General features: G+C 42.0%; 1 protein-coding gene across 4 annotated transcripts in view; it reads left to right on the top strand.

Annotated features, from left to right (window-relative positions):
- Positions 1 to 26,281, top strand: part of Sv2b (synaptic vesicle glycoprotein 2B) — a 186,579-nt gene that overhangs the window by 114,962 nt on the left and 45,336 nt on the right. For all 4 annotated transcript variants that reach the window (XM_004658169.2, XM_045144851.1, XM_045144852.1 and 1 more), the window contains 3 exons: positions 907 to 1,749; positions 23,259 to 23,439; positions 23,599 to 23,750. In XM_004658169.2, coding sequence (XP_004658226.1) covers positions 1,299 to 1,749; positions 23,259 to 23,439; positions 23,599 to 23,750 — 784 coding nt within the window. In that variant the 5' untranslated portion in view covers positions 907 to 1,298. The remainder of the gene's footprint in view (positions 1 to 906; positions 1,750 to 23,258; positions 23,440 to 23,598; positions 23,751 to 26,281) is intronic.

Here is a 26,281-nt window from a genome sequence, read left to right as displayed (position 1 = left end):
CCAAACCTTGTGAGACCTGAGACTCTAGAATTAGGGCAGGACCTCTGTTTCTTGGATATTGGACTCAACAGAGGGATTCAGTGATTGGAACTGGAATCTAAGACAGTTGGCTCCTGGTTTCCAGAACCGGAACTAGGAAAATAGGAAATAAAGCTATAATAATGATAAGACTTAAATAATAATATTGATCTTCAGGACAGGTACTTTGTGTATAACCTTAGGATTCAAATACTATTGTTGAATATACCTTACAGATAATAAAAATGTGGCTTGGAAAGATGTATGCATGCTCCCCCACCCACAATGCAACAGAACCATGTTTCCGTTCCAGCAGTTTGACTTCTTTGTCCCCTCTCCCATTCTTGCTTATTTAAGCCAAGTATAAATCAGAGTGGCCCTGGAACCACAATGTTGAATCTCAAAAGCAAGTTGGGCCTCAGGGAAAACTATCCAAGATATTTCTGTGATCTATATTTCTAGATATAAAATTATGTAATTACTTCATAACACAGAAGGGTTGGCATTTTTGTAACAGAAATTAAGCTGTGATACACTACCATTGTTGTCCAATGCTTGATAAATTCAAAGAGGAAACCTATAATACAAAATGGCCTTGCACTGGAAATATCTCCATCACTCCATCTTTCACTCGTGGGTAAGCTTTGCCCCCTCTCCAGGGTTCATCACAACTCAAAGGGCTTCTCTGATCATGGTTTCCTCTTCTGTGCCCCAGTTTCAGCCTCGATGTTGTAATTCTCATTCAGTTATATGAAGTCAAATGTCCGATCAAGTTTTCTTCCACCTTTACATGAAATTTGGGCACAACTAAACATATTCATTTCATTTGGAGAGCATTTTGTCAGAATGTCAGCTTCTGTAACTTCTGTTTCCTGTCTTTCCTCTTAGGGCATAACCTTCAGTAGTGGAACAAATCCGTCCAGCAAGCAAGCTGCCAAGTGCTGCTTGCACCTTGTCAAGGAGAACAGCTGGGCCCATTTTTAATCAGCACTTCCCAGCACAACACCTCTGGGTCACTGAAGGAGACCAGGCCGGAGTTTGAAACTTTCCAAAGACTTCAAATAGACATTGAGCACAAAGGGATAGGTGGTTTCTTTTTGTGCAAATCTTGTCGATTTGAGAAACAAGGATAACAGTTGTGATTTTCACCCAAGAAGTTGTGTGAATATGTTCACCCTTCCATTCATGTAACGAATGATGGTTATCGGAACAGCCCTAACATCTACTACAGGGCAAGAGATATAGCTCAAGAGGCAAGCATACACCCCCGGAATCAAGGAATGGATAGCTACAGGTATCAGGACAACTACGAGGGCTATGCCCCCAGTGATGGCTATCACCGGGGCAATGAGTCCAACCCAGAAGAAGATGCACAGAGTGACGTTACAGAAGGCCATGATGAGGAGGATGAGATCTATGAGGGAGAGTACCAGGGCATCCCTCATCCAGATGATGTCAAGACCAAACAGACCAAGATGCCACCCTCTAGGGCAGATGGCTTTCGAGGCCAGGATGACCTTATGGCAGAGAGAATGGAAGATGAAGAGCAGTTGGCCCACCAGTATGAGACCATCATTGATGAGTGTGGCCATGGGCGCTTCCAGTGGACCCTCTTTTTTGTCTTGGGTTTGGCCCTGATGGCTGATGGAGTGGAGGTATTTGTGGTGAGCTTTGCCTTGCCCAGTGCAGAGAAGGATATGTGTCTGTCTAGTTCCAAGAAAGGAATGCTTGGTAAGTGGAAATTTCTGAATTTCATTCTCCTTGTGCATTCAGTAATATGAAAGAGAAGACGATTTAAAATATATATGATGTCTGTCATTCTTAGATGCCTTAAGCATACTATAGTGCCGGGTCCTCCGGCAGGTAGGGCTGTGGGAGAGCCGGTCCTGCCGGTCTCTCCTTGGGGCTGGGCGGGACAGTGAGTGTGGACGACCCAGACCCCCTCCCAGTCACCAGAGAGAACCACACTGAGTCGGGAGACTGGTCGAAGCAGGATCTCACTTTATTGTACAGTCAGGTGTTTATATAGTGTTGAGAATGCAGGCGGGGATCTCAGGAAAGGATGAGGTGTAAGGGCCAATAGCATATCACGACTTTTGAAATGATTGGTTCTAAGTGCACGCGGGAACTCTCACTTCTTTTGCAGAAGTAGCAGGCCAGAGGTAATTTGGTGCCCTGCTGAGTCCTAGCTGGCCAGAGACAGGTCACCAAACTTTAGCTAGGCTCAGGGAGTTCCACCAGGCATTGCGTCCGGGCCTCTCAAGGCCCAACACTATAGCTTCCCTGCAAAGTTATAATTTGATACTCATTTTGTCATTAAGATATTTTGTCTTAGAAAGACCTATTAATTGGCTCAACTGTACATTGCTAGTCATGATCAGAGATTGGTTTCCTAGCAAGGTTTGTCTGGTTCCTGAGCTCTCTGATTCCACAGTCTTGTAGCTTCTTTGAGAGGAAGATTTCTCTCTTCAGGCTAAGCCATCTTCCACGCCCAAGTGACAAAACATGTTTTGGAAGTGGTAAGCCAGAGGTGTCTTCCATCAGTCCATCTTTCTGTGTCTTCCCAGAATGCAGTAGCATCTATTTCTGGCTTCTCTTGCAGTGAGTGCTGATGGCTGAGGGCCCACGTGCCTTAGGGAATGAGTGATGGGCTTGAACACACCAGCAGCTCCCCTTGCGAGCTGTTGGGAGCCAGGCTGTGAAGCACAGATGGATTCTGGAGGAGAGAGGACTGGCTTTGCACTGTAAGAGGCAACCCTTAGCTAGCAAGGAGAGGATGTTGTGAAGTTAGACAGGGGGTGGGCACCAGTGGTGTGATAGAGAAGAGCTTCATCATAACACAGCCAAAGGCTTGCCGTGGCCTCCAAAGTCCTGAAAAGCACGTCTGCTTTCTGAACTCGGAGCCCATATAACTTACGGAACAGGAAACATGCAGCTGTTGAGAGCTTCCTGTGAGTCAGGTTCTCTTTCACGACAAAGCATACTTACAGACCTGGGAGCTCAAAACTTAACTAGTGCCTTAACTCATTCTTTCAATAGATGCACATTTCTGCTCCACACTGTGGAAGTATTTGTGAAAAGGTCTTGGTGGGGGGATTACTTTTGCTGTTAGGACATGAGCACAGAAAAATAATTACTACAGGGATGGGAGCTATGCTGGGTGGGCCTTGTGTGATTTTGGATGCCGAGCTTGCTTTTCAGCAGGAGTTGGCAAACATTTCTGAAAAGGCCTGGTTAGTAAATATTTTAGATTTTGTAGGCCCAGATGGCCTCTTCCACAACTAGTCAAATCTGCAACTGTATGGACAAAAATGTTATAGATAACATGTGAACACATGGATGTGACTGTGTGGAAAACTTTATTTACAAAAAAACGGGCCATGAGCCTGTGGGGTGCAGTTTGTCAGCTTCTGATATAGTGCTACGCTGGATAAAATTGGGAAACAAAATAAAGGACGTGGCACGGTGATGCAGGCCTCTGGTACTAGCACACAGAAAGTAGAGGCAGTCGGACCACGAATTTAAGACCAGTCTATAGTATATAGTTAGATCCTGTTTCAAAATACAAGAAAGAAGGGAAGGAAGGGAGAACAAAACAGGAAAGTATTTATACAAAGAACTGTCACTGAATAAGCAAAACAAAACAGTAACAAAAACTCCAAAACCAACCAAACAAAAGAGTTGTCTTGGGGGTGGGGGCTTTAAAAGTCATATATGCAATTATTCTTAACAATAATGCCATTATTTAAAATGGTTACAACTGTTCTAGACATGACTAATATTAGGAAAACAAGGGAGAATGAGTAAATATATGCACAAGCAATGCTTTAGGAAACATGGATGCCACTGTTTTTAAAAGGTGGTTCAGTACAGCTTAAATACACACACACACACACATATACACATGAGAGACTGATTGAGAGGGGGAGAGGATATGATGGAGAGTGGAGGTTCAAAGGGGAAGGTGGGGGGAGGAAGGGAATTACCATGGTATATTGTTTACAATCATGAAGTTGTTAACTATAAAAAATAAAAATAAAAAAATATGTATAATAATATGCATCATTATTATTATTATTATATTATTATTATTATACACATATACACTATTCGACATTTCAAGTTGAATAGTGGATTCGTGTGTGTGTGTGTGTATACGCGTGTGCGTGTGTGCTTATGTATGTGTGTGCATGCATGTGGAGGCCAGAAGACAACTCCCTCAGGTGCTCTTCCAATTTCTTTTCTTGAGATAGGCTCTGTAATTCGTCTGGCTATAGGCTAGACTGGCTGGCCAGTGAGCTCCAGGGATCTGCCTGTCGCTGCCCCCTCAGTGTTGGGATTGCAAGCATGTGCTGCCATACCTGGCCTTTTCTTTTTGAAGTGTATTCTGGGGATTGAATTCAGGTCCTCGTGCTTGGAAGGCAGGAGCTTTACAGCCTGAGCTATCTGGCTCCTCCGGCCTGGAATTTTTTTAAGGACAAACAAATGAACAACATTTTCAAATTTAACCAAATCATCTCCAACTGGTCTGAGTATTTCTAGGACGTGAGTTTGTTTTGTTCTATTTGCAACTGAACCATGGGTCCTGGTCAATCCAAATTGACAGTGTGAGTAATAATTTTATGCCTGCTGTTTTCTCTGTCATCGTAGTGCCTGTTTGGCCTCCTTAACAGAACTGCAGCACAGGGCAAATCCTGGGTGGGAGATGAGGGAATATGGGCTTGATCTGGAGAGCTCACCCTGGGACAATTTCTCCCTCAGTGTTTTCTTAGAAGATGCTATGACTCAGACCAAACAGGACGCACAGGCCTCTGAATAGAGATGCACTTTCTGTGCACTTGTGGGACCCACTTTGTGGTGAAGAAAATGGAAGGCTAAGTGGCATCAGGTTGGCCACATGAGGAAATAGATTCAGAGAGCCTTACATAAGGTCCTACAGACAGCCACGACCAAAGAGGTTCTGATGGGGGGACTGTATGACTTTGAAGGCTGTGCTCATTCTGCTATTCCATACTGCCTCTACCTTAGGCATGGGCTGTGAAAAAGAGGTCATGCCATGTGCAGTCTTCTCTCCATGTGTTCATGTCTCCATAGGTTACTGGACCACCACAGTTTGATCACAAGAGAAAGGGAGCACTGGGGTTTAACCACCAGAGTTTGGCAGCCAACTTTGTGTGCATGCACATGTGTACTTACATGTTCATGAGTGTGCATGCACATGTATGTGTCCATGTGTAGAGGCCAGAGTTCAGTGTTGACTATATTCCTTAGTCACTGTCCACCTCATTCTTGAGACAAGGTCTCTTACTGAATCTGGAGCTCACTGATACAGCACTGATCAGTCAGTGACCATGAGCAAATTTGAGTTACACCTGTAACTCAGTGTTCCTGCTTGTGAGTGATAACACATTTGTTGTGAGGACTGAGGTAATGCAGGCAATGCAGCCGAACTCAATGTTTTCTGAATAACTCAGCCCCTTTGCTTATGTCGTGACACCTGCCTTTTGCATTTGCAGTGGACTGTAGTCGCAGCGATGTAACAAGGCACTGTGGATGCTGGGGCCAGCTGCTTGGGTTTGAAACTTTGTTCTGCTGGTTTTTATCAGGGGGACTTCAGGAAAGTTACTTAGATTCACTGTGCCTTGGTTTCCTCATCTGCAAAATGGGGGCGATGGTTTTGTCTGTTTCATAGGACTTTCATGAGGATGGACTGAGTCTAACTGGATTGAGCTTAATGTAGTTAACTTGGCTAAACTGCTGCCTGCCCCTAACAAGTGTTCAAGATATCTTCATCAATTTGCGGTGGATTGAAGTTGTTTATTAATTATTTACCTGATTGCTTGGTAACAGTGAGCCACCCACATTCAGGCCCAGGTTTTGAATTTTCAGCTAAAATTACGCGTTTTACTTTGAAGGTCAAACTGCTCAGCCCCAGCTGGTAAAAAGCCCTTTGTGTTCCAGCACCGACCCAGTACTTCCTCTCTTCACCCTCCTTTTCTCTTTGTTCTAAAAAAGAAACTCAGAACTGAGGCTTCCAGCTGGACTCGAAGTCAATGGCCCAGGAAAAGAACCCTATTAGAGAGCTCTTCAGTCCCAAATCCAGTTCAAAATCATAGGATCTTTTGTTTTATCACTGGGAATGAGTGGGTCAATTCAGAAAATAAAAGTATTTTTCATGGCCAGGTAGCAAAGTTGTCTGGTTGCCACTGGGCCTCACTACTGAGCCTTTGAAAGGATGAGAACTTGCTTCTCCTGGACATCTTGAACACAGTTAGAGTGGATCCCTCACCGCGGCCCTGGTGCATGGCAGAGTATCTGTGAGCACGCCGCTGATGCTGGAAACTCAGCCCTGCTTATATCCAGGGGATAATCCCCTTCAAGATAAGGAGGGCGCATTCATTTGTCAATTAAACACATGTCCACTCTTTATTAGTTCTTCTTTCCTTTAGTTTTGTAAAAATATTATACTTACTAGGGAGAGAGAGAGAGAGAGAGAGAGAGAGAATGAATAATGAATAGCCTTGCTAGGTCTCCTGCTGTTGCAAATGAACTCCAGACACATACACTATGTTATACAGAACCCATGCCAACAGGCTTTGCAAGCAAGTGCCTTTAACTTCTGAGCCATCTCCCCAGCCTTCCTTTAGTTGAAATATTTTTTTGTAATGCTGTGCATTGAACCCAGGGCCTTATATATTCTAAGACTACTTCCTGTGTGTGTGTGTGTTTGTGTGCGTATGCATGTATGCATGTTCATGCGTGTTCAGAGTATGCATGCACATGTGTGTGGAGGCCAGGAGTCCATGTTGGGTAACTTCCTCAGTCACTTTCCACTTTATGTATGAGTCAGAGTCTCTTACTGAATGAATCTGGAGCTCACTGACTTGGCTGGACTAGTTGGCCAGTAAGCCTCCAGAATCTGCCTGTCTTCCTCCCCAGTACTGGGATTGCAGGTGCATACCTCCATACCTGGGCATAGAACTTGCGTGCTCCAGCTTGAGCCCCCCTGGATAGTATTTAAGAGAAAGCAGTAGCGTCCTTTTTCACCTGGATTGATGACTTAACATCAGGGTTTGACTAAACTTGTAAAAATAAACTTTACCTGTGAATGGAATATCTGCTATCTTCATGCCAAAGAACAAGAAAGAGAACTGCACTGGAAAGTTCTGTTTGCTTGCAGAGTTTGGCTTTCCTGCAAGGATCTCTCAGTGCACATTATTTTGCCTGTTAGATTTTCTTGCCATCTGTAGTAAGAAAACACCGGGAGTCCAATACTTTAGACTGATTTAGAACCTAAAGGGGAGATGCATGGGTTTGGAGTCTGCCCCAGCTATAGGGACTACATAGATAACATCAGATGGGATGAGCTCATTATCATAATGTGTGTGTTGACTTCTAATAATATCTCAGAGATGGATGCATTGTAACTCTGCTGTCATGAAAACTGATCTTTTAATTATTTTATGTGTAAATGATAGCTGAGAGTCAAGGAAGAGTATTTGATTTATGAGCTACTTTTGTCTTTGCCCTGAATTTAGCATGGTGGGTCCTGAAAGGAGGGGCTGCTTTGTGCCCCGAGGCCTGACACAAAACATGAACTCAATTAATGGTTACGCAGGATGGATTAATCTGCCGCTAGGAATTTTTTAAATATACTCCTTAATCTAACAGTAGGAATTAATTATTTTAAATTTATTTTGAGAGAGAGAGTTAGAGAGAAAGAGGCAGAGAGAGAGAGAGACACACACACACACACACACAGAATGGGTGCTCTAACGGACTTCAGCTGCTGCAAACGAACTCCAGACACGTGCACCCCCTTATGCGCACATGCGACATTGCACACTTGTGTCACTGTGTGTCTGGCTTATGTGAGATCTGGAGATTGGAACATGAGTTCTTAGGCTTTGCAGGCAAGAGCCTTAACTGCTAAGCCATCTCTCCAGTGCCCCTCATTTTTTTTCAAATTTAGGAATTTTTTAATGTACTCCATTCTATAGTTGATTTATTTTGTTCTTTTTCTGAGATATCATTTTATAACTTTTGGGTTGTTTAGAATAGATTTAGAATAGATGAGAGCTAAAGCACTCCCCTACTGTTCCCCACATATATCAGTGGGGACTTGATTCTGTGGGCAGTAGAGAGCTGCTAAGTGTCTTTGAGGATGCAGTGAAAAGATGGAAGCTCTGACTAGAATGATCCTTCTATCCCACTGGGACTGGCATTGGGAGTAGTTCAAGAGGAACCAGTGTGAGATCACTGTGAGTTTGAGGCCAGCCTGGGACTACAGAGTGAGGCTCTATGTCAAATAAACAAACAAACAACAGCAACAACAAAACGGAAACTTAAGGATAATTTTTTAAAATTGGTTGCGAGGATTCTGGAATTGGATGTCTAATGTGACTTAATTTTTTTTTGAGGGGGGAATAATCAGCTAACAGTAAAGGTTTTAATAAAGTAGAGTATAATATTCATAGGGAAGAAAATAAAAATGTGTGAGAAAAGAGTAAAATCTATTTGAAAACTTTACAGTACATGCCTATGATTTATCAAGAAGGAACTAAATTTTATGATAGTTGCTTGGAAAAGACAAATTGATAAAATGCCTGAAGACTGGCCTAAGTTTCATTTTGATTTAACAGAAAATACAGAACAAACCAGCCATGAGAATCCTCAAATTTCTCTCAAGGGCAGAATTTACATAGGAAATTTTTAAAGAACCATACCAGCTGTTGAAATATAAATATATAAATGTATAAATATATAAATACATATTTGTATAAAATATTTATTTATATGTTCAAAGCCTTTTGGAATTAAGTCTTTTAACCTAAATTTTATTTAAGAAAAAAAAACTGGCATGAAATGTGCTTTTGTCATGCCTACACACAAAAACGGGCACATGGATAACCTTTCTAGATGCATCCTGTCAGGTGCTTTGTACCTGACTATATGGAATTAAGGAAAATAGGCTAATGTATAGCATATGACTTAGGAAGAAAATTTCAGAATTTTCTTATACATTGTTTAATTGTTTACTTTTTACTTAAGTGAGTCACTATGGTTATTTAAAAATATTTTATTTATTTATTGGAGAGAGAGAGAGAGAGAGAAAGAAAGAATGAATGAATGAAAAAGAAGAAAGAAAGAGTGAGAATGAGCATGTCAGGGCCTCTAGACACTGCAAATGAACTCCAGACACATGTACTACTTTGTACATCTGGCTTTGTACAACTTTGTACAACTGGAGATTCAAACCTGGGCCCTTTGGCTTTGCCAGCAAGCGCCTTAACTGCTAAGCCATCTCTCCAATCCATTTTTGTTTTTGATACGGAAAGGTTGAGTTGACTGAATCTTGAGGGTTGTATTTAAAGCAAACTGAGTCTACCAATCCGAAGTCACATCCTGGGAGGTGTGAGTCATTGGCTCTGTTACTGCATGGCTTCTAATGTGACTTAATTTAAAGACAATACTGGGCTGGAGAAATGGCTTAACGGTTAAGTGCTCGCCTGTGAAGACTAAGGACCCCGGTTCAAGGCTCGGTTCCCCAGGTCCCACGTTAGCCAGATGCACAAGGGGGCGCACACGTCTGGAGTTCGTTTGCAGAGGCTGGAAGCCCTGGCGCGCCCATTCTCTCTCTCTCCCTCTATCTGTCTTTCTCTGTATGTCTGTCGCTCTCAAATAAATAAATTAAAAATGTACCAAAAAAAAATTTAAAGACAATACTGATTCTATTTCTAGCCATAAAGAGAACACAGATAGTCTGTGAGATTATGCAAAATATCGTCACTGGATATTCCTAACCAAACACATTTAAAAGGCAAGTGTCTGGGTAACCATGTCTATGATGTTTTTGATGTCAGATTAATGACAAAAATGGAGTTGGCTGCATGCTCCTGCTCTGGACAAAGTGGGAAAGAAAAGGATGAGTTCAGGGATTGATTCTCACTCCTACCCCACCATGCACATGCTCAAGTGCTACTTATGGCTTGAATGCTTCTGTGTTTTCCCTGAAAGAGATCATTTGGCTGAAGCATCTAGAAAACAAACCTAGAATCTTGTCCTGTGAGTGTCTGAATTTCAGGGCAAATTGAATTTCTAGCCTTGCAGAATGTCTGTGTTGAGTGAGGGCACTGACTGGAGGGAGTGAGATCGTGAAGGCTGTGTGAGCTGATCCTGATGAAACTGGGGACATGGAGCCCCTCTGTGTGAGCTGATCCTGATGGAATTGGGGACATGGAGCCCCTCAGTTCTATTGAGTCTCTTGAGCTAATATTAGCAACCTGTCCATCTCCATCTGAGATGAGCTTTACGTTATTTAAGGAATGGTAGCAGCATCCCCTGGGGAACATGTCCAGCAGCATGATGCTGATTCTCCACAGAACCCACTCCCACTGTTTTTGCTTGCTTTCAGACCTACGAGACTCAAGTCCATCAGATCTTGAAAAGTGAGGTACAAAGAGGAGGTGCATTACACTGAAAAGGAACTATTTGGGTTTTTTTTTTTTTTTTTGCATTTACATTTGCGTGTGTGTGTGTATGTGTGTGTGTTATACATGCCTTTGTGTGTGTGGAGGCCAGAAGAAAATGTTGGGTGTCCGTCTATATCTGAACCTGGAACTGTGGTTTTCACAAGCCCCTGCGATTCTTCTCTCTCTGCTCCCCACAGGACTGGAGTAACAGGTGTGCATGGCCATGCCCAGTTGTTTTCATGGAACCTAAGGAATCAAACCCAGCTGGCCTCAGGCTCTCATGCTGGCAATCAATGCCATCTTCCTAGCACTGAGCTTTTGATTTGTACACACCCAAGTCTTGGCAATGTCTATGGGTATGGGGTAAATGGATGAGATCAAATTTATTGATATGGCTGTGTTAGACAGACATTCTTCATGCTACATTTTGTGGAATTAGAGAGGGCTCAAGCAATTTCTTTGTTGGGTTGAAACATGCAATAAAATGTGGCTTTCAGTTAATTAACTTGAAATTCCAGGTGTGTCTTGGTTTACTGTAAAGTAAGAGACTCCAAAGCATAGGGTTAATGGAATGTCAAAATGGACTTATCGGGCTGGAGAGATGGCTTAGCGGTTAAGCGCTTGCCTGTGAAGCCTAAGGACCCCGGTTCGAGGCTTGGTTCCCCAGGTCCCACGTTAGCCAGATGCACAAGGGGGCGCACACGTCTGGAGTTTGTTTGCAGAGGCTGGAGGCCCTGGCGTGCCCATTCTCTCTCTTTCTCTCCCTCTACCTGTCTTTCTCTCTGCGTCTGTCACTCTCAAATAAATAAATTAAAAAAATTAAAAAAAAATGGACTTATCATTTCACATCTACTTACTCACTCTGGGAAGGGCCAGAAGACCACACTTCAACATTTGAGAGAGAGGGTTTTGTGAAGGGAGTCCTGGCATCCTTGAAGGCCTCCATGATTGTTCTTTGCTGAGGTCCAGGACTTGCAATGGGTGGTTGAGGGGGGAGATGGGGAGAAGAACTGAAGGTGGGAATTGAATTGTGACCATATATATCAGGACAACAAAAATCAAAGCAATGATTATAATAATCTAACCTGTAGAGAATTATGATGCTGGCATTCCTGAATCAAATAAATAGGAAAAGTACTGAATTCCTTTTTCATCTGCAAAAGCAGAAAAGTCTTAGGTCAAGTGAACAAAGACCTAACTTGTCATCATGATCTCTGAGTCATTTCCTAGGTTTGAGCCAATTTATAGACTCAGAACCCCTTGAGTAAAAGGAATGCTGACTTCTCTTGAAGAAGGATGCAGTATATTACCAAAATTTTATGCTGATAATCTTTCTCCTGGTAGTTCACAAAGGGGAGGGGGTGAGTAGAGGAAATATATGAAATATATGAATGGAAATATGTATGTCCAGGTTAACCACCCAGTCCAGGACACACATACAGTAAATGCAGTCTATGCTCGGTCTGCTCCCGTAATCCACCTAAAATCCCAGTGGTTTTTCTTTGCTTTAATTTAATGTAGAGAAAATACATCTGACCACATTTTGTCTACTTTTGAGTGCATAACTTTTCTCTTAGTCATGGGATTTTCAAAGACTTTAAACTCTTCTTCCCTTCATTAGTTGGAATGCTCACCTTGGAAGGTCTTATAAATAAAAGATGTATGGTTACCATTAGTTTACTAACTATTGGGAGAACATATATTATTTATTTATATTAATTATTTTTTTCCCACCATGAAAAAATCCCACAAAACACACCAAAAAGATTCTCAGGGCTCTTCCTCCTTCCAGTGCTTGAAAGTAATAGTCTTCAGACCATGGGAAAAATAACAGGTAAGGGAGGGGAGGGGAGGGGAAGTTGTAAGGTAGGGTATGGGCTGGAAATATGTTAGTATATGCAAGCATTGAATTTTGGTTAGCTCAATCAAGGGGCCCCATGCACTCGTCTTTCACAGGGTCAGTATGGACTTTGTTTTGGTCATCTGCTTCTGTATATACAGTAAACAAACATAGACTCCCTGTAGAACCAAAACCTCCATGACCTCTGTTTTGCTCACGAGCCTGCAATCTGCAGAGACTCTTGGCTTCTGACCTACCTGGCATCAGGTGGGGCAGTAAGAAACCCCACAAGGCTGACTTACATTCTGCTGCCCACACTGGGGGACACAGCCAGCAGGGGCTCCTATGGGGCACCTCCCGCTAGGTCTGAACTCTACATGTGATCGTTCCAGCATTGCAGCTTCAGGGTAGTAAAGTTCATCTGTCAGTTCAGGGTTTCAAAGGTGCATCTCCCAGGAGGAAAAGAGAAGCTGAAGTCATACTGCCTTTGTGACTTGCCCTCAAAGCCAAGCAGCGGGTTTTCCCCGTATTTGATTTGTTCTAGCCATCATGAAGACCTGTCCCATTTCAAGGTCAGGGCAATAGAGTGTATCTTCTGATGAAGGGAGACGAGACGAGAAATATGGCTGGTACATTTTTGTATAGTCCGTTCAGCTACTGACTTTCTTTTGAAGCAGTCTTAGGACATTTGGGACTGGATCATTCCTTGTTCTAGGAGACTGTCCTGGGCATTCTAGGAGACTCAGCATCACCTCTGATCTTCACCCAGTAGATGCCTATTGCACCTTACTCCTAGTTGTGACAACCAAATATGTCTGAGGTATTTCCTAGAGTCTCCCAAGGGGTAGCACCACTTCCAGTTGAGAACATCTACGCTACAGTTTTAGCAGCCATGGCTATCCTTAAAATTAGCCAAGAAGCTGTTAATACAGATCTGGCCCCAGAATGATTGCATCAGAGCTTCCTTTGGTGGGACATGAGCTTCTCGTGAGTCTGTTGTGAACCTGAGGTAGAGAACAGAGAGGTTTCCACAGAGACTGTCCTCAGAGCTGTCAGGGCTTTTGTTTGCTGCACTATAGAAAGTGAAGGAACTGTCATTAGGTGGCTTCTTTCTTGTGATGGTTTATCTAGCCACAGATGTTGGTCAGCATGAAAAAATGGAATTGGGCCTGAAAATAATGCATGATTCCTTACAGATTTTCAATAGTTTTCCCAGACACTCTTATTTTATGTTTAAATGACCCCGTGAGGTAACAGAGTGTGAATTCCCAGTTCCCGTGATGAGGGAAGCGTGGCCTGGAAACCTGAAGTGATGGATGCTAGTTTCCATTTCCTAATGCAGTTTTCTTGCCCTGTGCTCCCTTCATTGCTGTTCATCTTCGTGTGGGTTACTTTCTACTAATGAAGCTGAAAGGCTTATTTTATCACATGCAGATTTCTTCCTTAGGAAGCAAAAGTAACTGATGGTTAAGAGAGTGCTTTCCCAGCACGTGGTACAGTCTCCGTTACCTTCCTCCTAATTTAAAAGCAAATTATAATAATTATACCAGCACTACTGAGAGTTATAATTAGATAAGATCTTTTCTTGTATCCATTCTATACAAGTATTTGATATATGGCATTCTAATCCTTGCAAGGTAAACGTTGTTTTCATCATTTTAAGATGAGAAAACAGACTCTAAGAAATTAGAGCAACTTGTCATAACTAGGGAGCCACAGAGCTAAGATTTAAAACTGGTTACATCTAACTCCTGCCCATTCTTTCTCCTTTCCGTCGCTCTACCATCCATTCATGGAAGACTTTGAAAATACCACCATTTATGTAGCCTTAATCTGTTATGCAGAGTACATCATTGTAATAAGTCACAAGTATAAATAGATGCAGGACTTACAACCAAATGTTGGAATCAGCAATAGCCCATCTCTGTCAAAAGGATTCCCAGGCAGCTGGGTGACAAAGGTCAGGTGTCTGCAGGTGTGTACACTGATCCTCAAGGCATATCTGTCCACTCAGACCAGGACTCTGCAGGACCTAAAGAGCAGCAGGCCATCCTCTTGCAGCAGGCTGTGAAAAGTGCCCTTAGGCACCAAGGTGGCCCGAGGAGAGGAACCCCAGCCACTCCTGCTACAACCACATGGGCGGAGCATCAGGTCCTGTGTGGACTTCATGACAACCCAGATAAAATTGCCCACTGTGGGCTGATGGGGGGAAAGTTCTTATAAATCTTCAGCAGCCACATCCAGATAAGCTGATCTTCACTTTGCAGAGTTTGAAGGTTGTAAATCACATGTTAGCAAGGGAATGGGGGGAAAAGGAATCGATAGATGGCCCTGAGAAATGTTATAGCTTTTGATGTGCCCCATGGGGTCCACAAAACACCCTCCCACCCAGGGGCTAGCCTGCTCAGAAGTGCAAAATGGGCATTTTTCTGTTTCACTGTGAGAGATTTTGCTGACTCAGAGGCACACATTAATCTCAGCTGGAGATGTGCAGAAAATAGCCTAAAGATGCCTGTCGCTTGGCTTCACTGCCTCACCTGCCCTTGGCTATTAGAAAAGGAAGTCGTCTTTCAAAGGCATGTGCTAACAGATTATAAAGTATAAGGCATGAGAGATGTGAATTGCAGCATTCTGGAACCATCTGATGTTAGGAGTGGAAGAACTGGAGAACTTCTAGCATGCCCTTCATTTCCAGCTCAGGGAAACTGAGCCCCATGGAGGCAGTGACGTGGTTCAGGTCGGGGGCTCTGAGGCTGAAACTTGGGTTTCCCAGCTACTGGCACAGAGCTCTTTCCTCTACATCAGGCCGTCTGGTCCTTTGTTCCCACGGAATGACTATGTAAGTTAGTCAGATGCCCTTTCATCTGTGTGAAGTTTCTCTTTTGTTTTTGAGGGACAACATGTATATAGGATACATTTGACTGCTAGACACAGTGGTTTTGGATCATAAAGGTATTTCTTATTTACTGATCAAGAATTCCTCAGTGTAGGAGGTTCCAGTGTTGGTTGGGTGACTTGCTGATGTCAGGATGTGAGGTTGGCCTCTGTGAAGGTCTTTCTTTCCCTCAAGGTCGGAAGCCATGCTTGCTCGCTCTCTGTCCCCCTCCCTCCACGATGGCTTTCTGAGCAGGGGGCGGGGAGGAAGGATGGTGGCAAGAAAGAACTTTTCTTTAATCTCCCCACGAATAGGCCAGGAAAAATTGCCAAGAGGCCTCTGCAAGACGTCTTCATGCATCTTGACTTCCCTCCTTTCTGCCCAGTAACTGACCTTTTCTCTTTCATATTTCATGTGATCTGTTGCCCTCCCTACACCTATCTTTAAAGCCTTCCTTTTCCCCCATCTTATGGGACACTTTCTGATTTCCTAACCTCTACCTATACTTATTTCTACCTATTTAACATTTAGAAGCTAGGATCCCGATTTGAGAGAGAACACGCAGCATTTGTCTTTCTGAGTCTGAGTTACCTTGCTTACTTTAGTATTTTCTAGTTCCACCCACTTTCTTGCAAATTTCAGTTTTCATTACAGCTGAATAGAATTCCATTGTGTATATGTACCACATCTTTATTATCCATTCATCTATTGATGCACATCTAGGAAGATTTCCTTGATACTGTGAAAAGAGCTGCAGTAAACATGCAGTATCTGTGGTTGGATATCCATCTCTCAATATCTTTTATATATTTCGAGGGTATTGTTCAGGTTTTTCTACAGTGGATATGAATTTTTTATATTATTTAATTTTGAACAAACATAGATGGAACACCTAGTATGTGCTAAGTATAGAACACATAGCACAGAACTCTGGCAGAACTGATGCTGTTCCTTCCTCCAGGCTCTGACCGTTCAAAGGACTTTGACAAGGTTGGGCAGAAAGAGATCTAGTAACAAAAGAAAAGTGTGGCATGAAGGAAGTGGATGGGCAGAATGGCTAAATTTTGTTTGGGACAGGGATCAATAAACTGCAGCCAAAAGACCTACTTTTATTTTTACTACTTAAGGGCTGTGCATTTTTTCCCCTTGAAAACACTTGATAAATAATGATCGAACAGATTTATGGAGTACAGTAATAATTTCATACATGCGTGTTGTATAATTTAAAAAATTGGAATAACAATTTACATTTTCATCTCCTTAAACATTTATCACTTGTTTGTGCTAAGAGCTTTTCTTTGTTTTTTATAATATAAATAATAAACCTGTAAATTATCATTAGCCTTCTGTGCTATAGAGCCCTAGAATGGGTTCCTCATCTTTTTAAAATAATTTTTATTGAAATTTTAAAATTTTTATTTATTTGAGAAAGAGAGAGAGGCAGATAGAGACAACGGGCATGCCAGCTTCCAGCTGCAGCAAGTGAACTCCAGACATATGCACCACCTTGTGCATCTGGCTTATGTGGGTCCTGGGGAATTGAACCTAGGTCCTTTAGCTTTACAGGCAAGTGACTTAATCGCTAAGCAATCTCTCCAGCCTGGGTTCCTCTTATCTAAATGTATTTTTGGCCGAATGGGTGGGCTGTAAATTTAAAAGGGAAGGACAAGGAAGTGTTGCCACAGAGATCACAGGAGTTCTACAGAGTAACTGCTTGCAAGTAAAATATTTACTTTCTGGCCCTTTGCAGATCAAGTTTGATGCAGTACAGTTTGGAATAGCAGGGATATCTCTCTAAAGGGATGGCATTTAGTTTGGGTTTAAGAAATATGAGTTAGAGTAAAAAAATCTGTTTTTCTCTATTAAAGTTTTGTTAGAGAAAATTTAAAAAAATATTTCAGTGAAAGGCAGCTTTGGAACTTAACTCTTCTCCAGGTAGAGAGGGACGGAGGTCTATTTAAAGGACATGCTACTATAAATAAGATTCTTCTACAATTCTGTCTTTTCCTCTGATTCCTTTAATATATGGTTGGGTTGATTTTAAAATGCCACCATCTCATGTTCATTTTCTCTGAACCTATGGCTTCCTGTGATTCATACCCTGCTGCACTTCTAGTGACAACGATAGCAAGTGTTGGTGACTGGACATTGGCTTTCTTCCCAGGCATCTGGCTCACTTTCTACCCCATCTTCTGTGTCATCCTGACAAGAAGACTGCTGCCTGAACCACAGTGAGAAGTGACGGGTTTCCCGTGGTCACGCTGTTGGTGATCACAGAGCCAGAGCCTAAGAGACTGTCCCATGTGAAGACTGGTGTCTTCTGTCCATGGACTCTGTCAGTGCAGGGGCCTCCCTCTCCCCTGCTGGGGGATTCTGTTTCCCTCATTGCATTGTCACCAGCTAAAAGCAGCTCCTAACTATCCCAACCATATCCCCCTCTCTTGAATTTCATTACCTCTAGTCTTCAAGTATCAGTCATAGTTTTTTTTTAAAAAAGTACTTTATTTATTTATGAGAGACAGAGAGAGAGAGAGAGAGAGAGAGAGAGAGAGGGAGGGAGGGAGAGAATGGGCACACCAGGGCCTTCAGCTACTGCAAATGAACTCCAGACGCATGTGCTGCCTTGTGCATCTGGCTTACATGCATCCTGGGGAACTGAAGCTGGATCCTCAGGCTTAACAGGCAGGTGCCTTAACCACTAACCCATCTCTCTAGCCCTCAGTCATAGTTTTTAACTTCCTTAAAAATCTTGCTGTATACCACCAGCTTGTTGTATGGAATTGAGGGATGATAGAGTTTCTTGCTTTCTAACGAGTCCCTCATCTGTTTCAAGCTAACAACAACTCCATTACACTCTAATTTTCCAAATTCATTATCCTAATTTCTTAGGGTAAGGAAAGATTTTTAAATGAGTTTAATAGCACAGTCATTTCAGATGAGTCATTAATTTCATATTTCTCTTCCCTGGTGGGTAGGCTCATTTTCCTTCCATCTTTCCTTTCCCAGCCTTCAAAGACAGCATTTAGAGCATTCTTCTTGCTCTCCCTGGCATCCTCGTTGCCTTGGACAGGGAGGTGTGCTGGAAAGGTCCAGGCTTGGAATGAGGAGCCAGGGCTGCAGGGACAGAAGATCCTTGGCCAGCATGGGGCTCAATCACTTCATCTGATGAAGCTGAGGGGCAGGATGTGGTATCTAACCTCTAAGACGTGTCAGCTTGCCAGTGTGCCTGGATTAGTCAGGGAATACCAGGGACCAAGAAGCTGTACCAGTTACTTGAAAAGAGAGACTTTAAATAATTATTAATTTGGCATAAGTGGGATGTTTTTAAGAAGTATGGCTTAGATGGTGAAAGTAGGAAGTAGCTCCCACCCTGGCAGGGTCTCCCTGGAGAGGAAGAGGAGGATGGGAAACAGTGAGATTTCTGAGAATTGGATCCAGCTGCTACCTGGGTAGGAACTGTGGCTGCCAGGGTGAAGATGAAATCCTCTGGACAGTAGAATAAAGAACATGTCCTCTTCCTTCTCTCTTGAAGCCTTCCTCTGTCGCCCCCTACTGCAAGCGTGGGGCAGAGAACGGCTGACAAGTCTAGAAGGAAGGAAGGCTTTCTGATCTGATCCACAATAGCTTTCTTTTCTCCCTGGCACAATTTTCACTGTTAGGATTGCCACTGCTAGTTAAGAAAAAACATTTTTTTTGTATAGCCCTCAGTAGTTTAATTAGAAATTTGTATCTAGGCTTATTTTTAAAAATTATTTATTTACTTATTTGAGAGAGACAGAGAGGGAGAGAGGGAGAGAAAAAGTGGGCATGCCAGGGCCTCCAGCCACTGCAAATGAACTCCAGATGCATGCACCCCCTTGTGCATCTGGCTTACGTGGGTCCTTGAGGATCGAATCAGGATCCTTTGGCTCTGCAGGCAAATGCCTTAACTGCTAAGCCATTTCTCCAGCCCTCTAAGCTTATTATTTTTATTTATTTATTTATTATTTATTATTTTTTTTCTAAGCTTATTTTTTAAATTAAAATTTATTTGAGAGAGAGATAACCTATCTGTTTATCATCTATTGAGAGAATGAGTATGACAGGGCCTCTAGCCACTGATAATGAACTTAAGCCTGAAGATGTTATAACTGAGAACTCTATAGAACTTCGTCTCTCATAATTTGCATTTTTAAAAGCAAATGGGAAGGCAGTGTACAGTTCAGGAATCATTTTAGGAATGTGGTTAAAGGAGGACAGCCATGCACTGTCTTCTTGCTATTCACAGTCTGTTCCCTGGACCAATAGTGCCAGCCCTATCTGGGAGCATGTTGGAGATGCAGAATCTCAGGCCCCACCCAGATCTATGAACCAATATATGATCTAAGTAAGATTCCCAGATAACCAGTGCATGATAATGCTTGAGATGTGCTAAAGATGATGTGCTAATGAAGGCTTTATTGAAGTAAGATCAAGACCAATTCCTCATCAGATGAACTATACTACACTTGCTAGTGGGTGCCAAAAACATCATATCAGGCTTTCTTTTTGTCTTCCTGTCTTTGCACTCTTTAATGTGCTCCTCCAATGCCCACTTCAAGAACAGCTCAACATCACTTTTTTAGAAGACTTCTCACATTAAGTGCCCTTCTCTATGTTTTAATACTACCTGACACCTTTGCTGGAACATTTTCTACTCACTTGATGGTAATCATACACATTTTTTTGATTATCTCCTTGTAATGAAGGAAGCACTCCCATTCAGCAGGCAGTCCTGAGAGGAACCATAAAGAATGAGCTAATACTGACCTAAGAAACCTAGCTAAAGCTTGTCTATAAAGAACAGTAAAGTGTAGCAGTTAAAGAAACAAGTTGGTATTTGTCAAAAAGATAAGCAAAACTGACATACTTTTAGCTGAATGTAGAGAAAGAGGGCACCCAAAAATTAACAACAACAACAACAAAAAAAAGTAAAAGAAAAGCTGAGGGATGGTTCAGTGGGTAAGAGTGCTTGCTAAGAGAGCATGAGGGCCTGGGACTCCCTGAGTTTGATTCCTCAAGACCCACTTAAATAGCTGGGAGTGGTCACACATACCTAAATGCCACTGTTATGTGGAGTTGAGACTTAAAAATTGCTGGAGCTCACTGGTCAGCCCATCTGACTGAAAAACAAAAGAAAGAGAAAACATTACAACTGATATCATAGAAATATAAAAGATAATAAGCAATTGTGAATAATTACATGTTAGTAAGTTAGATAACCAAGAGTAGGAAACATTTTAAGATTTTGTTTTTATTATTTTAGGGAGAGTGAGAGCAAGTGAGCTCGCGCGAGAGAGACCGAGAAAGCTTGCGCAAGAGAGAAATTGGCATACCACGGCCTCAACCAATTGAACTCCAGACGCTTGCGCCACCTAGTGGGCATGTGCAGCCTTGCTCTTGCCTCATCTTTGTGGGTCTGGCTTATGTGGAATCTGGAGTTGAACATGGGTCCTTAGGCTTTACAGGCCAGCGCCTTAGCCACTAAGCCATCTCTCTAGCCAAAGAGTAGGTAACTGAGTAGAGACATACAACCTGCAAAAAGTGAATCATGAAGAAATAGGAAGTTAAAAGATCATAAAAACAAATAGCATTCGAATAAGAAACAATAACTTAACACACACACACAACCTCAAGGATCTGATGGCTTCACTGGTGATTCCTACTAAACAGCTGGAAAATAACAGATGGTAATCCTTCTCAAAAGCTCCCAAACAGGGCTGGAGAGATGGCTTAGCAGTTAAACATTTGCCTGTGAAGCCTAAGGACCCTGGTTTGAGGCTCGATTCCCCAGAACCCATGTTGGCCAGATGCACAAGGGGGCGCACACATCTGGAGTTCATTTGCAGTGGCTGGAGTCCCTGGCATGCCCATTCTCTCTCTCTCTCTCCTCCCTCTTTCTCTGTCAGTCTCAAATAAATAAATAATAATAAATAAAATCATATCACAAAGGCATTTGCCTTTTTTTTTTTTTTTTTTTTGGTTTTTCGAGGTAGGGTCTCACTCTGGCTCAGGCTGACCTGGAATTCACTATGTAGTCTCAGGGTGGACTCGAACTCTCGGAGATCTTCCTACCTCTGCCTCCCGAGTGCTGTGATTAAAGGCGTGCGCCACCACACCCAGCTCACATTTGCCATTATTTAATGTCTTTTCATGATAAAAACTCTCAGCAAGTTACTACAACATATCACAAGGACAAGCCAGGAACTGGCATCATATTCAGTGGTGAGAGACTAAAAGATTTTCCTATAAGATCAGGAGCAAGGTTAGGATGCTCAACTATTTCCACTTCTAGTCAACACTATTGGGATTCCCAGCCAAAACCATCAGGCAAGAAGAAGCAATAAAAGATATCCTAACTAGATATGAAGAAGAAAAACTGTATCTTCAGATGACATGATCATAATACAGAAATTCCTAGATTCTACCAAGAAACTACTAGAAGAAATTCCTAAGTTGCAGAATAGGAAACCAACATGCAAAAGAAGTTGAATATGAAGATAAGTGGAAAGGTATTTCTTGTTCATAGACTAGAAGAACTAACACTGTTAAAAATATTCATACTACAGGCTGGAGAGATGGCTTAGAGGTTAAGGTACTTGCCTCTGAAGTCTAAGAACCCAGATTCAATTCCCTAGTACTCAAGTAAGCCAGATGCACAAGGTGGCCCATGTATCTGGAGTTTGTTTGCAGTGGCTTGAGGCCCTGGCACACCCATTTTCTCCCTCTGTTTCTCTCTCTTTCCTTCTTTCTCTCTCAAATAAATAAAATACAAATAATAAATAAATAAATGCTGCACTTTCTCCTCTTCAAAAGTTCATACTACTTGAAATGATCTATAGCGTATTCCCAATGGCATTTTTAACTGAAATAGAAAAAAACAAACCTGTATGGAACACAAGTCACCAAATTGCCCAAACCATGTTGGCTAAAAGGACAAAGTGGATGGTATCATACTACTAGATTTCAGACATACTCCAAAGCTGTAGAGCTCAAGACATTCTGTACTGGCATAGACATATGAAACAGAGTAGAAACTCCAGAAATAAATCCAAAAATTGGGCTGGAGAGATGTCTTAGCGGTTAAGCGCTTGCCTGTGAAGCCTAAGGACCCTGGTTCGAGGCTCGGTTCCCCAGGTCCCACGTTAGCCAGATGCACAAGGGGGCACACGCATCTGGAGTTCGTTTGCAGAGGCTGTAAGCCCTGGTGCGCCCATTCTCTCTCTCTCCCTCTATCTGTCTTTCTCTCTGTCTGTAGCTCTCAAATAAATAAATTAATTAATTAAAAAAAAAAAGTTATAAAATAAATCCAAAAATTTATGGCCAATTGTCCTTTGACAAAGTGGCCAAGAAAACACAGTAGAAAAAGACAGTCTCCTGAACAATTGGTGTGGGGCATACTGGATATCCACATGCAGAAGAATGAACTTGAACGTATTCCTCATGTCATATATACAGATTGTACTACATTTCCCTGAGAAGTCTGGGCATTGACAGTAGCTTGAAAGAGGTTGTTCATGGGCATATGTGGTCAGGTAGCCAGTGCTGTTGGGGAATGATGGTTTCAACATCCATCATCTCCTGCCTTCCTGACTTGTCCCATATTTTCCTCCACAATTTACCTTGGAAGTTCTCTTTAAACATCACATCTCAGGTGAAGGCTTTTAGAGTATATTTTATTTTCCCCTGAAAGTAAAATGTCAATATTTCCCTCACCTATGGATTATGCACCTAAAATATTATTCATTAGGAATGGCAGGCACTTTTAAACTAATTGCAGTTGACCTATGTTGGTATGAGTCCATATATGCAAAACTTATGTGATTATTGTTTATTCTGCAATGCCATATGTAAAAAGCCAACTTTGAGTAGTTTCAAATTTGCTATTAATATCTTGTCACTTTCCATTTTTTATGCCTATGTCATTAAACTTCTAGGATGGCTAGAAATGAGCCTTAGATTTTGTAAACATCAAGTGTTCTCTAATGTCTTATATTCTCTCTTCATCCTCTCCATCTCTTCCCCCTCCTCACAGGGATGATAGTCTACCTGGGAATGATGGCAGGGGCCTTCGTCCTTGGAGGCCTTGCCGATAAGCTGGGAAGAAAGAGAGTCCTCAGCATGTCTCTGGCCATCAACGCCTCCTTCGCCTCCCTCTCCTCCTTCGTGCAGGGATATGGAGCCTTCCTCTTCTGCAGACTCATCTCAGGCATAGGGTAGGACTCAGACCCCTTGAGCTGGTCCTCCTCAACCAAGGGTCCATCTCTTCTGGACTGACTATTTTGTTATTTTGATATAGAATGCCACTTGGTTTCTACTGTGGCCATTTTTAGTATATAACTGGATTCTCTCTTTCTGATATTTCCTCTCTTCAGTATTGGAGGCTCCCTGCCAATTGTTTTTGCCTATTTTTCTGAATTCCTATCTCGGGAGAAACGAGGCGAACACCTTAGTTGGCTGGGTATCTTCTGGATGACTGGGGGCATCTACGCATCTGCCATGGCCTGGAGCATCATTCCACACTACGGTGAGCCACTGGTTCCAGAAGACCTTTGGGTCCTCTGTTTTCATGGCACTTGATCAAAGAAATGCTGGACACCAACCTTAGTGCCTATAATCTCATGCAGTTCTTGTATGTGACCTTGGTCTTTCTTAAGAACTTCTGATGTTGTAGCCACATTGCTAATTTCAATACACATCTTTTTATTTTTTTAATTATTTTTAATTATTTTTATTTATTTTTTTCTTTTTCAAGGTAGGGTCTCACTCTAGCCCAGGCTGACCTGGAATTCACTATGGAGTCTCAGGGTGGCCTCGAACTCACGGCGATCCTCCTACCTCTGCCTCCCAAGTGCTGGGATTAAAGGCATATGCCACTACGCCCGGCCAATACACATCTTTTTAAAATATACTGTAGTTTTCTCCGTTTATCCTTCTTTCTCTGTCCTGTTCCTTCCTTTTATTTGAAAGAATCTCAAACTTCATTTCCTCTACCCTTTTTTGTCCAGTGAGTCAGGCTGTGGAAGTCACATTTATAAATGACAGATAAAACAAAAGCCAAGAGTAATAGGTGACTTATCTGAGGTTATACCCAGGCATGGGTAAGGGTAGGGCTGGGGTCTTAGTGCTCCTCCAGATGTAGTCCACATGTACATTCACCCTTTCTTTTGCTCCTTTAAGACTTTTTTTAGATTAGTGTACAAACTAAAGGGTTTCATCATGGAATTTTTATACATATGTTATACTTTTTTTCTTCATCCATTTCCTCCCTTCTCATTGTCTCTAATTCTCTCTGGCAGGTTTCCTCTCTTTCCAAAGTCCCTCTACCCTGCTTTCTTATCACATATATTGTATCACCCTCTCTATTCCCAACCTTAAAATCTCCATCCTTCTCTCATGATACCCTTCCTATTTTCATAACCTACACACATACCAATAAAAGCTATATACACAAATGTATACACACACACACATATATGTATATATATAATCTAGGTTACATGTGAAAGAGAAAATGTGGTGTTTGTCTGAGTCTACTATATCTCACTTAACAATTTCCAGTTCAAGCCATTTTTCCTACAAATGTAAAGATTTCTTTGTTCTTATGACTGCATAGACTATAGATTGTACACATGTACATTTTCTTTTATTTATTTATTATTATTTTATTTTGGAAAGAGTGAGTGAGACAGAGAGAAGGAAAGACAGACAGACAGAGAGAGAGAGAGAGAGAGGGAATTGGCACACCAGGGTCTTAGTCACTGCAATTGAAATCCAGAGGCTTGCACCTCTCAGTGGGCATGTGCTACCTTGAACTTGTCTCATCTTTGTGTGTCTGGCTTATGTGGGATCTGGAGAGTGGAACATGGGTCCTTAGGCTTTGCAGGCACATGCCTTAACTGCTAAGCTATCTCTACAGCCCTCACATGTACATTTTTTTAATCCATTTATCTGTTGATATAAATCTAGGCTGGTTCCATTTCCTGGATATTATGAATACTATAGCAATAAATATACATATGCATATATCTGTGTTCTATGTTGATTTAGAGTCCTTGAGGTATATATGCAAGAGGTGGATAACAGGATCATATGCTCTATTTGTAGCTTGTGGAAGAATCTCCATACCGATTTCTATAGTTGCCACATAAGTTTACATTCCTACCAGTAGTGAATATGGGTTCCTCTTTGTGTACAGTCCTCACCAGCATGTATTGCCATTTGTACCATTGATGACCCATTCTGACTGGAATGAGGTGGAATCTCAAAGCAATTTATTTATTTATTTATTTATTTATTTTTGAGATAGGGTCTCCCTCTAGCCCAGGCTAACCTAGAACTCACTATGTAGTCACAGGCTGACCTAAAACTCACAGTGATCTTCCTGCCTCTGCCTCCCGGGTGTCAAAGCAATTTTAATTTGCATTACCTTGATGGCTGTTGAACACTTTTTCATATATTAGCCATTTGTCAAACTTTTTTCGAGAACCGTCCATTCATTAGTTCATTTGTTGATGTTATGATTTGCTTGTTGGTGTCTAATTTTTGCAGTCCTTTATATAACCTAGATATTGATCTTCTGTCTGATCTTTAGTTGACAAAGATATTTTTCTTATTCTGGAGATTCTTTGTTCACTCTGGTTTTCTTTGCTATAGAAAAACTCCTTTAATTTCATGTAACTCATTTGTCAATACTTGGGATTACTTCTGGTGTTATTAGTGTCCCTTTAAGAGAGTCCTTACTTGTTTTTCTGTAGCAGATTTAAAGTTTCAGGACTTACATTAAAGGCTTTGATCCATTTAGATTTGAGGCTTGTGCAAGGTGAGAGGTAGGGATCTAGTTTCATTCAACATGTAGAAATCCAGTTTCCCAGCACTGTTTGTTAAGTGTTCCACATGGTCTAGTACTGGGCTAGCTTCCCTCCTGAAAGTGACAGCAACTCTAAGCTTCCTTTTTCCAGACTGCATGTTGCACAAAAGAAGCATATCCTCACACTCAGACAATAAGCAGACAGTGCTTGACTTCTAAACCTTGTGCCCACCTCAGCCAACCACCAT

The sequence above is a fragment of the Jaculus jaculus genome, chromosome 3 (assembly GCF_020740685.1).
Source record: "Jaculus jaculus isolate mJacJac1 chromosome 3, mJacJac1.mat.Y.cur, whole genome shotgun sequence".
Lineage (NCBI taxonomy): Eukaryota > Metazoa > Chordata > Mammalia > Rodentia > Dipodidae > Jaculus > Jaculus jaculus.
Note: the sequence above shows the minus strand (reverse complement) of the source record. Positions and strands in the feature narration are given on the sequence as shown.